Here is a 16,044-nt window from a genome sequence, read left to right on the forward strand (position 1 = left end):
CTTGGGCTGTAGAGCTGTTTCATTGTGGTGTAGGCTCCCCGGCTGGAGCTCTGGCTCTGGGACCCTCCCACCCCACGGGTCCTAGAGACCTTGTGCCAGCCCAAGCCTGAATGTCTACACAACAATGAAACAGCCTTGCAGCCCGAGTTGGCTGGCACAGGCCAGCCCCAGGTTTTTCTTTGCCGTGTAGACATACCCATAAACTCTTAAAATGATCTCTGCCAGTGTCGAGTTGCACCTTGACTGTTGAGCTTCATGGTCTCTCCACATGCTTGTCTTCCTGCTTAGAGGTGGGATTATTCTTTGTATTAGAAAAGCTCTTGGGAACCCCAATAACTTTACTCACTGGCTCTCACCCTTTCTCTGTTGGAGTTCCCTCCTTGGGATGGATTTGTGCTTGGACACCTCCCTCACATCACATCCTGAGAGCTGCTCCCAGTTCTTCCTTCCCCCTCCTCCTCTTTCTGCTCTTTCTTTTTATATTTTTGCTTTGCTCACGCACATGCATTTTGCTGACTCTTCTGCCCCTCTGGGAACTTTGATCCTCCACTCACCAGAAATCTACAGGATGCTGAGGACCCGGGAGCATCTGCAGCTGACCCAAATGCCACAGGAGCGGCCAAGTTGCTACCTTTTGCCCTATCCATGGTCCAATGGTCTATTCCAGTCATAAAATCTATTAGTTTCTCTCAGTGAGCTGCTACAATGGTAGCAAAGAAGGGAAGGTCCTTGGTTTTGAAGCAACTACCTACCCCTATAGAGACAAATGCATCTTTGCAGAAAGTGTTGAGATGGATCTGGGATCCTGCAGCTTTTCCTACCACCACCTTGTTTCCCTCCTCTACCCCTGAACTAGTGTGGTGCTCACATGCTGGGAAACTGACCAGATTATAGCTAGATGGACATCGGGTAACTGTAACATACTTCTGAATTTCATGTACGGGTGCAGATAACAAGGAGTTAGAAAGTACTATTTTAGGGGTTGAGTCTGTGGTTGCAGGACTGGATCCTTCTTACAAATGGCAAACTTTTGTCTTACTAAAGATATTGGCCTAAACCCTTATCTTAGGTGCTCCCAGGGCCTATCCCTCTGTCCTATTGCAGATGGAGACCTGTACTACTGAATGGATTTCACAGCAGTGTAGGGTTAGAAGGGATCTAGCCCAGCCTCCTGCACTGAGGCAGGAACAAATATACCGAGACCATCCCTGACATTTGTTTGTCTACCCGCTCCTTAATAACCTTCAGCGACAGGGGTTCCACAACTTCCTTGGCAGCCTGTTCCAGAGCTTAACAACCCTGTCAGCAGGAAAGATTTCCCTAATATATAAACTGAATCTCCCTTGCTGCAGATTAAGCCCATGAATTCTTGTCCTACCTTTGGTGGATATGGAGAGCACTTGATCACAGTCCTCTTTATAACAGCCCTTCATGTAGTGCAGACTGTTATCGGGTTCCCCCCTCAAGACTAAACATGCCCACTTTCTTTTAACTTTTCCTCAGAGGTCAGGTTTTCTATTAGTTTTGTAGCTTTCTCCTGGAGTCTCTCCAGTTTGTTCACATCTTTCCTAAAGTGTGGTGCCCATCCAGGTGAGGGCATCCCAGTGCTGATTAAGCAGGGACAATTACCTCCCATGTCTCATATCTGATACTCCTGTTACAAAACCCCAGAATGCTACTAGTCTTTTGTTCTCCAACTGCACCATGTTGGCTCATATTCAATTTCTTATCCACTATATCTCTGTTTGTCTTATCTCATACCTGGTCAGACTCTGGAGTCCAAACACTGTGCATTTCGGAAATCCCATCCCACCCTTGTGAAAAAATGTATTATGCAACCAGACCAAAATTCCAGTATGAACAGTACAAAGATACAGAATAACTGCCATGCAAGCTAATAAAACACAAGAACTTAATATAATTCTGTATGTTGCTTTTCATCATATTTGGGGAAGGGGGTAGGACACCTCTAAGATTTTTGCATTCCCTCTCCCCCCACAACCATGTTTTTAAACAAAGGCCTGAGGGCTATGTGCTGAAATGCAGGTTTGTGTTTCCCACGGTCGTAGGCACAAATGAGGAATTTGCCTGAGCAAGTCATTATGGAGGCCTGAATTTCCAGAAGTGCAGAGCAGCCACAGCTCCAATTATAGCCAGTGGAAACAGATCTTTGTATGTGTGAAGTTCCAGCCTCTTCTAAAAATCTGCTCCACAAAATGAAGGTTATGCACTATATCGATACCATAGCTTTATCACGGAAATCTCCACAATAGATAAAAATATGGTAGCAATCATTCCTCCCACAGCAGCTCAGTGGAGTCTTTTATTCTTAAACCAGGAAGAGATTTTCATCACCCTTGCACAATGCTATTTTGTGTCTGTCATCTGCCTACCCACATTTCAGAGGCTAGAGAACTTCCTGTGGATCATGGCTAACTGACAAATTACACAACCACCGGCTTTTATTACCATCTCCGTTGTTGGCAGCTCTCATTCTTCACACCCATTCAGACTATGAAAATCAACAGCATCAAGTGCCTGACAATAATTCTTTGGATGAGAACAAATTCACAACCCCTCTAGTATTATTTGTATCTTATGAATAGCATGCAAGGTTTTATATTGTAATAAGTCATTTAGGGAGCAAGTGTGTGTCTTGGAATTAGAGGAGTCAAAACAGCATTTCTTTCATGGTTGGTGTCCTTTCCATCCTGAAAAGCAACATTTTCAACATCAGATCTATTTGTGTAACTTGGGAGACTCATCATTTGTGGGGAAAAATAGATATTTAATCACACCACTGTGGAAGTCGGCAGTCATGCTTGATTTCTTCATTTCAGTATTTTTTTTGTTCTGGTCAGAAGTGGTGTCTTTCAATTCTGAATAAACAAGAGCTTGTTGGAAATTTTTCATAAAAATGTTTGTTTAAAAAAATGTCAATTCATCAAATCCGAAACTTCTCAAAAGAGGTTTGGAGTCAATGAATCTCCCAACTTTAAAAAAAAAAAAAAAATGGAAAAAAGTTTCAAAATGAAAGTTTCTGGTTTGCCAGTTAGAAAGAGCTTTTTTTTTTTTTTAAATACAAGATAGTTATAGGCAAAGGTAGGTTGAAAGAAAAAGTCAAAATCTAAACAAAACGTTCTGAAATTATTGAATTGTAACATTTCAATTGACCTCAACTGAACATAGGTGGGGTTTTTTTTTTTTGGTTCACTGATATCTTTTGAGATTTTGACTTTCTCTCCATCAGAGATTGTGCAGGGAGTGGGGAAGGGTGGACTTCAGACCTTCAAATATTTGAGGATTGGAAAACCATTTCCCACCTACTTCTAGAATAAACCCACCTACTCTCGCTTCCCAAGAATGTTCTTGATGTTATAATGAACTACCTTTTTCTTCTATTATTTTCCCCATTATGTTGTAATTTAGCCTGTAGGCTACATGTTTCATCCATATGACTGACTGATTATTTTGTGACTTCTGCATAAAACCACATATGATTCAGACACCTACTTTGGAAAGATGATTTTTATTAGAGTAATTTTATGTTATGTCAATTGCAGAAATACAAAAAGCTTCAAATCTTTTCATTTTGGGTATTTTTAGACAAGAAATAAAAACTCTTAAATATACAAGATCTACTTGCAATAAACTATGAACATTTTGGGTTTTGTTTTGTTTTTTTTTAAAAGAAGTGGAGCAACACTGGAGTAACACTCCTTATGTACCAGTTATCATGGGTAATCCCATTTGGGAAAATTAATCTCTAGTGTAAGCAAGTCTATTGACTTCAATGAGGGTCCCATAGAAGGAAAGGGGAAAAGGTTATGGAAAATAAGGCCCTTTTCAGCTGAAGTTTAATGGGCTTGGATCTTCTTACACTGACTTCAGTGCGGATTGCACAGGGTGTGAAATCAAAGCAGAATTTGGTCTGAAACCACTAATAACGGCTGAGCCAATCCTGATAACATACCATTGGCAAGAACAGACATAGCAGAGAGTACGTACCTGACAAACTGAATGCATTTTTATTTAAATAAAAATCTCAATAGAAAGCAGCACCCTGGAACACTGGAAATAACACTATCACATAAAAATAACCTCTTAAGTTTAACAAACAAAAAAAGTGCCTCAGTTTCCCAGTGAGCAAAATGTTACTGACCTTCTTTGTAAAGTGCTTTGAAATCTACTGAGGAAAGGCACTAGAATAAGAATTGGGTATTATTAGGTTGTCAGTGGATCATGCTCATCCTGAGACTCCCATCTTATTAAATGGGAGGGGATCTGGTTACGGCAGAGATGGAGAACTACAGAGCTAAGTAACTCTAACATTATCCTCTGTATTATGGAGTCAGTCTAGCTCCAGCCTCCAAAATGGGCCCTCATGTCTACCCTCTGGAATTCTTTTGGGGCAATTTTCTCTTCACCCCTCTCTGAACCTCTGTGGTTCTCCTTGGCATAGCCAACAAAAAGACAGCTGCTGATCTACACCAACATCCATATATCAGGTTTCAGAGTAGCAGCCGTGTTAGTCTGTATCCGCAAAAAGAAAAGGAGTACTTGTGGCACCTTAGAGACTAACAAATTTATTAGAGCATAAGCTTTCGTGAACTTTTTTAGTGAGTTTTTTTCTCCTGCTGATAATAGCTCATCTTAATTAATTAGCCTCTTACAGTTTGTATGGCAACTTCCACCTTCTCTGTATGTATGTATATATCTTCTTACTATATGTTCCATTCTATGCATCCGATGAAGTGGCCTGTAGCCCACAAAAGCTTATGCTCGAATACATTTGTTAGTCTCTAAGGTGCCACAAGTACTGCTTTCTTTTTATCCATATATCAGCGTCATGTACAATATACCACAGTCTGTCTGAAAACCTGCTTTACATACGGCACTTAAGGAAAACCATATCTTTTTCAGAGGAGGGTCTTTAAGTCATAACTTAGTTAGGGCCCTGATTAAGCAAAGCATTGAGAACTTAAATGCTCCACTGAATCAGGGCCAATCACTCTAGGAAAAAGGTCTTTCCAGCACACGGCGGGCTTGGACAGGAGACAGCTATCCTGCTTCCATTGAACTCAGTGGCAAAGCTCCCCATGAGTTCTGTGGGAGCCAGTCCATAATGTAAAACGAAGGCAGCTTCCTGCTTAGAATCACAGCTGGAATCACAGCTCCTCTGGAGAAGCCAGCCTGGTAGAAGGTCACTCTATCTTGTGAAATATTTCCCCCGATATTTAAGACTTCATGTCATCATTCCCACAGCTTTACCGAGGACGAGATGTGATGATTACATACGTATCTTGTGTGGTATTTCTTCCCTGGCCTTATATGGAAAATGCCTACGAGCAGGGGCTGCAAAGACTTGTCATGCACAGGACTGTATCAGGCTTGCATGGGAAGAGTCACCTAACTACAAAGGTGTTGGGTCCTCTAGAAAACCCCTAGTGACACAGCATGGGAAACTTCCTTCCTTCTGCACAAGCAACCATCTCTCCCAGCACTGAAGGGCAGCAGGCCATGTCCCAGCGGGGACACCCCAGCTTCAGAGATGCACGGGCCCCATGCTTAGAAGCATGTTCAGCTCCTGATCCTACCAGCGCAAATGCGGGGGGGGGGGGGGGGACGGGCATCTGCTGTAAGATGGAGGCCGGTTGCAGCCCAAAGCAAAGTTCTTTGATCCAAAAGGTTGTTGAGGAGGTGGGGGGGAGAGGCTGAGTGCTGCAACACAGGGGGGGCTCAGTTGACATTTGCCCACCATTAAGCATGACCCTACCTAAGGAGAGCTGCTCTAAAAATCAGGATTCTGGAGCAGAGAGATGTAACCCTGCTTCTGCCCACCCTAACAGCTTTGACCCTAAGAGAGGAACCCAGCTGGCTTTTCTTCCTCTAGCTGTAGGGCAGGGGTTCTCAAACTGGGGATCAGAACCCCTCAGGGGGTTGTGAGGCTATGACCTCAGCATTTATAATGGTGTTTTTAATTTATAAGGGGGGGCTCTCAGGCTTGCTGGGTGAAAGGGGTCACCACTACAAAAGTTTGAGAACCACTGCTGTAGGGCACTTGGAAAACAGAGTGACAAGAAGCGGAGGTAGCTTTAGCCTTCCTCCCCACCCCAAGGCAAGACTGTAGTTATACGAAGGCACATGGCAATACAGATATCTCTGAGACAGAAATCCTAGAATCTTAGAATATCAGGGTTGGAAGGGACCTCAGGAGGTCATGCAGTCCAACCCCCTGCTAAAGCAGGACCAATCCCCAATTTTTTCCCCAGATCCCTAAATGGTCTCCTCTAGGATTGAACTCACAACCCTGGGTTTAGCAGGCCAATGCACAGGGATCTCAAGACTTCAGTTTCAGTAGTTAGATAAATGGTTAGTTAAGCCTCCATGAAGCTAATAAGGACTCGGCGGGTTTAGCAACAAATCAGTAAGCCGAAGCTCTATTATTAACTCTTCTGTGTCTCCCCACCAAACTGTATCACTAGGCATAGTGTTAGAGAAAACATTTGTCTCCTGGACTTACAGTAAATAGCCACTAGCTTTTTAGCGTTTCAAACACACTAGAGTGCGGCACATGTCCTCAGTTCAACATGAAAGTTCCGGTCTAGTGGCAACAGAAATCCAGTTATTGATTAGCCTCTAGGATGCTGACCATAAATAGAAAATGCTCACTTTAGATAGTCTTCCCTTAGCTTTTTGACAAACCCTGCAGCCTCTTGTCAGCCAGACTGCAGTTCAATCCATTGTACAGTAAATGTGTTTGTTTAGTAACCTAAAAGGCCAGCTTCCCATCGTGTTTATACTTCTAAGTTTGTTCATTACCCTGAGGAGCCATTTCAGCAAGATCTTCCAGATGTCTCCACTGAACGCTGCTTGTGATTACTGCCCGCAAAGGTCAATCTGCTTATTGGATTTTGACTCTGCAGCAGGAGTCGTCTGCATGTTGTCTTGGGTCTTTAGGGACATCTGACAGCACAGTACAGAACGGATTACCCTCAGAACTGAAGGTCTAAGGATGACAAAGACCCAAGGGTCAATAATTGGATTAATTGCTAAGAATCTCAGCGCTAGAAGGTCCTTCTTATAGTCTTCTTTTTGCATAAACTTGTTCATATAGGCCCGAATCTGTAAAACATAAAGGGAAAATAAAATGCAAGACTGATCATCGGAGTATTTTGATGCACAAGTATAAAACGCCACTTCAAAGGAACTTCTATATTCACAACAGACGTTTCATTGTCACTGGTTTAAGTGAATTTCGTGCTAATGAGATGCCAAGCTGGTGGACCGAAAGGCTAGCGCTGGGTGGGAGACTGTTTCTGGGTCCCGTGAATATTTTCAAGAATTTAAAATTTTTTCACTGTCTTGATTTGGGATGAAAAGTCAAAATCTTGAAAATATTTGGGAACTGAGAAACCAATTTTTTTTTCATTTCAGGTAAATCAAAAAGTTGATTTCAAAAATTTGCCATTTCGATTTTTTTACCCTTTTTCAGTCTAATTCGTTTAAATTTCAAAAGGAAAAGTCATTTTGAACTGGAAAACTAGATTTTTTTTGTGTAGAACGTGTCAAAACAACACTGACAATTTCAAATCTTTTTTCTTTTTCCCTCAACACTTTTTTGAAGTCAGGAAATTTGTCGAACTCCACCCTGTTTCGTAAACAGTTTAGGTTTCAACAAATTGATTTTCTTCATTTAGGTCTACTCGCTGACATTCTCTTTTTATTCACAGGACAGGCAGAGTATGATCAGCCTCACACAATGCAAGCTTCTCTCCATTCTGCCTAACCAATATATAGAGCTGATCAGGATCTTTCCGACACATTTTTCCATTGCAAAATGCAGATTCATTAAGGGAAACACTTCACAGAAATACATCTACTGTATTTAATTCGGGCGGAGGGTGGGGAAGCCTTTTGACAGTGATAAAGCATTTCATTTCAATGTTTGCAGAACAGAATGTTTGGATTTTGTTTCAAAACTACTTTTCATATCAAAATTTCTTTTTAAAAAAAAATATCAAAATCAGAACAAAATGTTTCGATCAGAAAGTAATTTTTTTCAGAATTTCATTTTGTGGGAAATTAACTTTTTTAGTTTTGTTCTGGAATGGCGGGGGGGGAGGGGGAAGTTAACTCAAAGAATTTCCTGGGAAATGGAAAATTCTGTTCTTCCCCAGCTCTATCAGTTCCTGTTATACAAGAAACATTTTCTATCCCCCAGGCAGTGAGAGAAGGATAGAATCATAGAATCGTAGGACTGGAAGTGACCTTAAGAGGTCATTTAGTCCAGTCCCCTGCACTCAAGGCAGGATTAAGTATTATCTAGACCATCCCTGGCAGGAGTTTGTCTATCTGCTCTTAAAAACCGCCAGTGATGGAAATTCCACAACCTCCCTAGGCAATTTATTCCAATGTTTAACCATGCTGACAGTTAGGAAGTTTTTCCTAATGTCCAAACTAAACTTCCCTTGGTGCAATTTAAGTCCATTGCTTCTTGTCCTATGCTCAGAGGTTAATGAGGCAATTCTTTTACCTCCTCCTGTAACAAACCTTTTATGTACTTGAAAACTGTTATCACGTTCTCCCTCAGTCTTCTCTTCTCTAGACTAAACAAACCCAATTTTTTCAATCTTCCCTCAGAGGTCATGTTTTCTAGACCTTTAATCATTTTTGTTGCTCTTCTCTGAACTTTCTCCAGTTTGTCCACATCTTTCCTGAGACGTGGCACCCCAAACTGCTCAAAATAGTCCACTTGAAGCCTTATCAGTGTGGAGTAGAGCAGAATGACTTCTCATGTCTTGCTTACAACACTCCTGCTAATACTTCCCAGAATGATATTTGTTAAAAAGAAAAGCAGCGTTACACAGCTGACCCATATTTTGCTTGTGATCCACTAGGACCCCCAGATCCCTTTCCACAGTACTCCTTCCTAGGCAGTCATTTCCCATTTTGTATGTGTGCAACTGACTGTTCCTGCCTAAATGGAGCACTTTGCATTTGTCCTTACTGAATTTCATCCATTTTACCTCAGACCATTTCGCCAGATCATTTTGAATTTTAATCCTATCCTCCAAAGCACTTGCAACCCCTCCAGCTTGGTATCATCCACAGACTTTATAAGTGTACTCTCCATGCCATTATCTAAATCACTGATGAAGATACTGAACAGAACCGGACCTAGGACCGATCCCGAGCCTTTATTTGGAAAATGCTTGAGCACGCAGACACTTTGCACATGTGTGGGAGCTGCAAGGATCCAAATGGCAGGGTGGCCCGATCAGCTGCTGCAGCCTGCTCTATCACACAACTTCCAGATGGAGAAAAAAGTCTAAAGAGAAGCCTGTTTCCCCATTTCTATGTATTTACATGGAAAGAACTCACATACACGTCAATGAATCCCTCTTCAGACTAACTCCACCAAGCAGGAAATTAAATGAAGAGGGAACAAACACCCCCCCCCTCCCGGTTTTTAGATACCATTAACATTGTACGTGGCACACGCAGAGTCCCTTCTGCAAAAGTCCTTGTTTAGTAATGAAACTTTGCAACTAGGTATCGCCTTCACCCCAAGGTTTCAAAGGGTTTTACAAAGCTTGGTAGCTGTTATCCTGATTGCGCTTTGCCTCCCCAGCTGTACAGAGAGAGGATGAAATTTGCTCTGGGTCACAGAGTGACTCAGTGGGCCACAGAACCCCAGCTGTCCTGACACACAGGCCTCTACTCGAGAGCCCATGGCTTCTTTTTCTGTCAATCTCTGATACGTATGGCATAAAAGGGTTATTTAAAGACATAATTTCAGACCTTCATCTTTGCGTGTCTCCATTTTGATGGGTTTAATGTCTTTTGGCTTTAGGTCCATCAATGGGAGATTTCAGCTCGGATTAAGGGGAGTTCAAACAGTTCAGTCATGTTTCACTCGAGGGTTTTGAAATGCATAGTTCTTGAGCGACCAGTCACACTAGGTGCAGTGTTCCGAACGACAACATGAACAATGTGATGTTAAATCTGGGATTACACGCTCCAAGAGAGGCCGCCGGTCTGTTCCACGACAGCAACATCTAATCCCTCACAGTGGTGCTAAATTTTCCAGCGGGCTACTTTCTCATGACAACCCAGTTGCGAATGTTTAGGCCAAAATGGGATATTCCCCACAGCTTATTCCCCCCCAAAATGTCAAGTCGCTAAAAGAAAAATGAGGAAGGGATGCCAAAGGGAGGCCCGAAGAAGAGGCTTGGCTTGCCCTCAAAGTCCCAGAAGATTTTTCAATACCAGGTTGAGACAACTGCAATTTAAGATTCCCCAGGGAGCCTATTTTCCTCCACACACCCCTAAGGAACCAATCAGCTGGCTTTGGTATTTAAAGAAGCTGTGACAAGTATGACTAGTCCCATCCAAAACATCCCTTCCACTCCCCCCCGCCCCCGCCCCCAGCGGATGTGAGGCATGTCAAACCACAAGAATGAATCCACTGAGCTAAGCATGTCAAGAGACTTCATTTATCCAAACCTGCAATGAAGTCAATAGATGCTTAAGAGATCATTCATTAACGTATCCAGTCTATTGTCAGGTTGCCTATCGTGGCTTTCACCAGCGTGTGTAGGTGCAATCAATGAGCGTGGAAGAAAAGCAGCTCTAGCCAGGTTTCTGACCTACTCTATGAATTTATGTCTGACAGGCAAAATCAGTTACTTCTTTACATATGCTTGTTTGCTACTTCATGGAAGAGCTGCCAATCCCTCCTGGGAAGACGATGCAGCAAATTTGACTCATGTGACACCAGTTGCTCCATCTCAGGTCCTGGTCCCCATGAACCCAGAGCGGTTTAGCAATAGCAGATGTATCTAACTTCTAAAGCTGCGTATTAAAAAAGGAGATGAAGAGTTTGAGACAGACAATTAATGCCTTAGCCATTCGCTTCAAGCAACCTGGGTTCAAATCCAGTGCATGCTGCAGCTGAAAGTGAGTTGAATCATCTCATACTAGTTACTAAAAGCACCAGATGTTCTGACGACTCATGTCATGACTCGGGACTTAGTTAGTTTTGGGGAAAGTTTGCCCCACAACTGCTTACGCAGGGTCGGCTTTACAATTGGTGCTACTGGTATATCACCTTCATGGGCACTAAATTCAACCATCATCCACGTGTATCTAATTTAAAAAAGATTAGGCATGACAAGGAATATGAGTAGTGTCTACAATTATATTACCTTGATAGATTTAGGACTTTCAGCCTCATGCTTCAGGACAGAAAGAGGTAAAGGCATGAAGAAATCCCCAGTGGTATGCTACTGTACAACTGGCTGCATTTATGAGGGTTTATATGCTTTCCTCTGAAGGATTCACCACTGGCCACCGACCTGTTCTGCTACCTGTGACTACAGCTAGTTGGTCTGTTGTTCTATGGCAATATCTATGTTCTTCTATGGAAAGAGTAGACCAGAAAGAGAATCTCCTAAAGCTAAAAGGAAAGTAACTGATTATGAGCCAGTTCTCAAAGCCATAAGAACTAGATCCAATGTCTCCTTTCTCCATACTCATGATGCTTGTTCACCTGATAATATAACAATTTTTAATTTCTCCTTTGCGGCGCACTGTGGGATTTCTAGATATCTGATCGAATGAAATGATCCTATGTACAAATACTAGGCTGGTAGAAAATACACTTCTACCATCCAGGACTTTTAACTAGCTGGTCACTTTATGCTGCTCACCAGACTGCAAAAAACCTTCCTCTCCAAAACAGACCCATTGCAAATGTAAAAAGAAAAGGAGTACTTGTGGCACCTTAGAGACTAACAAATTTATTAGAGCATAAGCTTTCGTGAGCTACAGCTCACTTCATCGGATGCATTTCACGAAAGCTTATGCTCTAATAAATTTGTTAGTCTCTAAGGTGCCACAAGTACTCCTTTTCTTTTTGCGAATACAGACTAACACGGCTGCTACTCTGAAACATTGCAAATGTATACATACTTCCAAGAATGCCTGTCACAAACACACCAGCACTTATATCTCATGTCTGCACATGACTCAGCTAGATGGGGGAAAGTACCATTAGGAGCAGAGCTAAAGATCCCTAAATGAATTTAAGGCCCATCAATTGGTGGTGGAGCAGCTCTTATGATTTCAAGTCCAAAATCACAGGAAACACAAGAAGCTGCTATATGTTATTACATTTCCTTGATCATGCTCTTGAAATTCAAAAATAATGGTGCAGCATGTCCAGTGGTTAATTTGTCCATTGGGCCTTTCAGCTCTCCAAGTGCTAATGAAAGATAATGTCATTCTAATGCTGCGAATGTAAAATTAGCTTTGGCCGTATTCCCAACCTGGGTGGGTTTTGCTTTTCACAGGGAAAAAAGAACTGAAAAACAGAAGAAAAAAAAATCACCCAAACCATCTTCTCTCTCAAAAGTGGGAAGAATCGAACTATCTGAATATTGTCAACTGGTAAAGGGTTGAGTGACATGGCAGCTCTGAAAGGGTCCTATTTAATTTAAACAACAAGAGAAAGTCAGACTAATAGAGTTCTTTACTTGTGTCACATGGGTTATATTTTTGAGGGGCGGCATTCTAGCAGTTAGAACTAGGGAGTCAGAAGACTTGGGTTGTATTTCCAAATCTGCCGTTGTCTAAAACACTTAATCTCAGTGTGCCTCAGTTTCCCTACCTGTCGACAGGGCCGGCTCCAGTGTTTTTGCCATCCCAAGCCGCAAAAAAACCCAAAACTTGCCGCCGAACAGGGAGGCGGAATCCTGCCCACCGAACACGGGAGCGGAGTGATGGAGCGGCCGCTGAATTACTGCCAGCAACCGAAGAAGAGTCACATCCCCGCTGCCGAATTGCTGCCAAGCGTGAAACGCACTGTGACGGAGCGACTGCCGAATTCCTGCTGCTGCCAAGGGCGGATTGCCGCCCCAGAGCCTGACGTCCTGCCGCCCCTTTACATTTGCCGCCCCAGGCCCCTGCTTGGTTCGCTGGTGCCTGGAGCCGGCCCTGCCTGTCGAATAGGGAAAATACATGCCTTTATCAAGCATTTTAACGCCTTCAGTTCAAAAGTAATGTCTATGTTCAAAGTTCTTATGAATTGTAAGTGTGTGGGGTATATTCTCCTATCCCATATCTTTGTTTATGGACACAATCTTCAGCTTCAGGGACACCAGCTTTTTCACACAGAAATTAACATTTGTGTACAGGTGAGGGTTTGTGTGTGCACAGTGGCTGTTGGCTGTCTGTGAAGTGAGCTGTAGCTCACGAAAGCTTATGCTCTAATAAATTTGTTAGTCTCTAAGATGCCACAAGTACTCCTTTTCTTTTTGTATTTGCTGAGGCATTCTTTCCCCTCACAGCTGAAAACTTGGCTCAGCGGGCAAAACTATATCCGTACAACCACATGGATGCATGCACGCTCACTGACACCACAGCAAACCGTGTCCACCCAACCCCGGTGATTTTGTGCATCCCTGCACTCACTTAACTGCATTTATCTACCCAACCTCAGTTCCACATTGGCAATTTAACTGACCTGTGTTACGGCAATTACAGCCATGGAGCCCTACTGATTTGTGTACCCGCACTATGATACATGGAAACACACTGAGCTATGTCACCGCAGCTCCTTCCCTGCAACTGCACCAACCCCTTCAACCTTGCTGCCGCCCTCAAAATGTCACAGCTCAGTGCCACGTGCATGTAACCTCAGCAACAAGGGCCTAAACTTGATCCATGCAACCTCGGTCAAGCACCTGCCACTCTAGTGCCCTGTGAACGCATCTTGAGCCCTGTCACCATCGTCTCTCAACTCCCAGAAAGTGGATTTTTCCTCATGAGTCCCCAGAGAGGTAGAAAAGTGCTATCTCCATTTAACAGATGAGGAAACAGAAGCACAGAGCCAATACTGCGATAAAAAGCCCATGGCAACCGTCTCAGAGCCCGGGTCAGGAGCTGGAGCCCAGGCTCCGAGACCCTTTCCCCCCGTGGGGTTTCAGAGTGTGGGCTCCAGCGTGAGCCTGAAGGACTACACAACGCTTGTATAGTCCCAGAGCCCTGAGCCAGGCCAACCACCGGTCTTTTATTGCAGTATAGAGGTTGCCTAAGAGATTTGGTCAGGGAAGCTGTGGCAGAGTCAGGGACAGAGAAAGGATCTCTGTGCTTCAGTCTAGTCCAGTGCCTTAATCCCAGAACTCAGTGGGGCTGCCTGGTGCCCTCATCTGTATGGGTTTCTTTGTAATGTAGGGACTAAAAATAATGTTGTTGTAAATCAGAATATAAGCCCAGAAAGAACACCCCTCACCTCCCACCCCCAGATCATCTAATCCAGTGTTTCTCAACCTTTTTGATCTCAGGGACCGGTGTTGGTCCACGGGCCGGTCACTAAGAAACACTGATCTAGTCTGACCTCCTGTGTGTCACAGATGCCCTAACACCTGCACACTAAACCCAATAACCCAAACCAAAGTAGTACAGTCCACAGGAGACTAGGCTAGCATATGCCACAGGCAGAGAAGAGGAAGGACAGGTGCCGGAGACTCCACCGACCGGGATTAACAAGGGGGCCCGGCCCCTGCACTCACCGTGAAAGGCAGGGAGCAGACGATGAAGGTGATGGTCATGATGGCCAGGAGGATGAGGTGATCCACCTCCTCGGACACGGAGAGCCTCCGGCGCCCGGCGGGCTGCTCCAGCGAGGCCAGGCGGCGGGAGGTCTGCCCGCGGCGGTGCATGCCCACCAGGTTGCGGATGACGCTCAGGTTGCAGAGCAGCACGGCCAGGATGAGCAGCAGCAGCAGCGTGGCGTAGAGCAGCGAGTAGGCGGTGTCCCCGCCGCCGGCACCATCCTTGGCGGCGCGCCCTAGGCGCATCTGGATGAAGCACCAGGTGCCCGGGCAATACTGCACGTAGCTGCCGAAGCCCAGCAGCGGCAGGGCGCAGAAGGCGGCGGCGGCGAAGGCGGAGAGGGCCGGCAGGGCCAGCCGCAGCACCGAGCGGCGGCTGGCGAGGCGCTCGTAGAGGTAGGGCTGGCCCAGGGCCAGGCAGCGCTCCAGCGCCATGGCGAACAGCACCAGCATGGTGGCCAGGCCGAAGAAGCTCATGGCGAAGGCGAAGTAGCGGCAGAGCTCCTGGCCCTCGGCCAGCGCCATCAGCGTGTGGTTGCGGCCGTAGGAGGCCAGCACCACGGGGCTGACCAGGCAGGTGCCCAGCAGGTCGGTGAGCACCAGGACGGTCACCAGCCAGTGGAAGAGGGAGAGCGGCCGGCCGCGCCGCCCCAGCCGGCGCCGGGCCAGCAGCGCCAGCGCCGTCAGGTTGCCCAGCAGCCCGGCCGAGAACATGACGGCGCTGATGGCCGGGCTCTCCTCGGCCGCCAGCTGCTTCTGGCCCTCGTAGCACTGGTCAGAGCCGGCCCCGGGCATGGTGGCGCCCGCCCGCCTGCTGCAGCCGGGCACGGGGCACAAGCGCGGCGGGAGGCGAGCCCGCAGCAGGCAAGAGGCGCGCCCAGCCGGCCCCTCGCCGGGCTCCCCAGGCGCGCAGCCAGAGGCGCGCTCGCAGCTCCTCCCTCGCCAACAGCTGGAGCTCGGGCCCGCCTCCCCGGTGCAGCTGCCCGCCGCTCAGGATCCCGTCCTGCTTTCCCAACCGCTGGAGCCCCGGGGCCCCGCCTTGCGCACCCCGCCGCCCCAGCGGGGAGCCCCCGCACCGCCCGCTGCGCGCTCCTCCCTCCCAACCGCTGGAGCCCCGGGGCCCCGCCTTGCGCACCCCGCCGCCCCAGCGGGGAGCCCCCGCACCGCCCGCTGCGCGCTCCTCCCTCCCAACCGCTGGAGCCCCGGGGCCCCGCCTTGCGCACCCCGCCGCCCCAGCCGGGGAGCCCCCGCACCGCCCGCTGCGCGCCTCCCTTCCCAGCACCTCTGGGCAGCGGGTGGCGATCAGTCACTGCCCGCGGGGTCCCCCTGTGCGCGGGGAGAGGCTCCGTCCTTCCTCCCAAACAGCCAGAGCTCCCTACGCCCCTTCCCCGACAGCACGGGAGTGCGGCCCTGGCCCTCGGCGCCG

At 46.3% G+C, this 16,044-nt stretch overlaps 1 protein-coding gene across 2 annotated transcripts; it reads right to left on the reverse strand.

Moving 5' to 3' along the window:
* Nucleotides 1-3,510: 3,510 nt before the first annotated feature.
* Nucleotides 3,511-15,698, reverse strand: PTGER2 (prostaglandin E receptor 2). 2 transcript variants are annotated; one of them, XR_006282049.1, is made up of 3 exons: nucleotides 14,577-15,698; nucleotides 12,674-13,003; nucleotides 6,990-7,125 (listed from the first exon to the last, which is right to left on the reverse strand). XR_006282049.1 is itself a non-coding variant. In XM_038407383.2 (2 exons), exons 1-2 carry the CDS (start codon nucleotides 15,411-15,413, stop codon nucleotides 6,880-6,882), a joined length of 1,083 nt encoding a protein of 360 aa, XP_038263311.1. In that variant the 5' UTR covers nucleotides 15,414-15,669; the 3' UTR covers nucleotides 3,511-6,879. The 2 variants fall into 2 exon arrangements, 1 of the variants encoding a protein (XP_038263311.1); XM_038407383.2 differs by lacking the exon at nucleotides 12,674-13,003 and having other exon boundaries at nucleotides 3,511-7,125; nucleotides 14,577-15,669.
* Nucleotides 15,699-16,044: the final 346 nt, after the last annotated feature.

Source organism: Dermochelys coriacea, chromosome 6 (genome assembly GCF_009764565.3).
Source record: "Dermochelys coriacea isolate rDerCor1 chromosome 6, rDerCor1.pri.v4, whole genome shotgun sequence".
In the NCBI taxonomy this organism is placed as follows: Eukaryota; Metazoa; Chordata; order Testudines; family Dermochelyidae; genus Dermochelys; species Dermochelys coriacea.

Bases quoted from the DNA above. Each gene is read 5' to 3' on its own strand.
- PTGER2 (XM_038407383.2), bottom strand. From the start codon at position 15,413: ATGCCCGGGGCCGGCTCTGACCAGTGCTACGAGGGCCAGAAGCAGCTG. The intron at 7,126-14,576 runs GTGAGTGCAGGG...TATGTTTTACAG, and splicing joins TCTGCTCCCTGCCTTTCACG to ATTCGGGCCTATATGAACAA.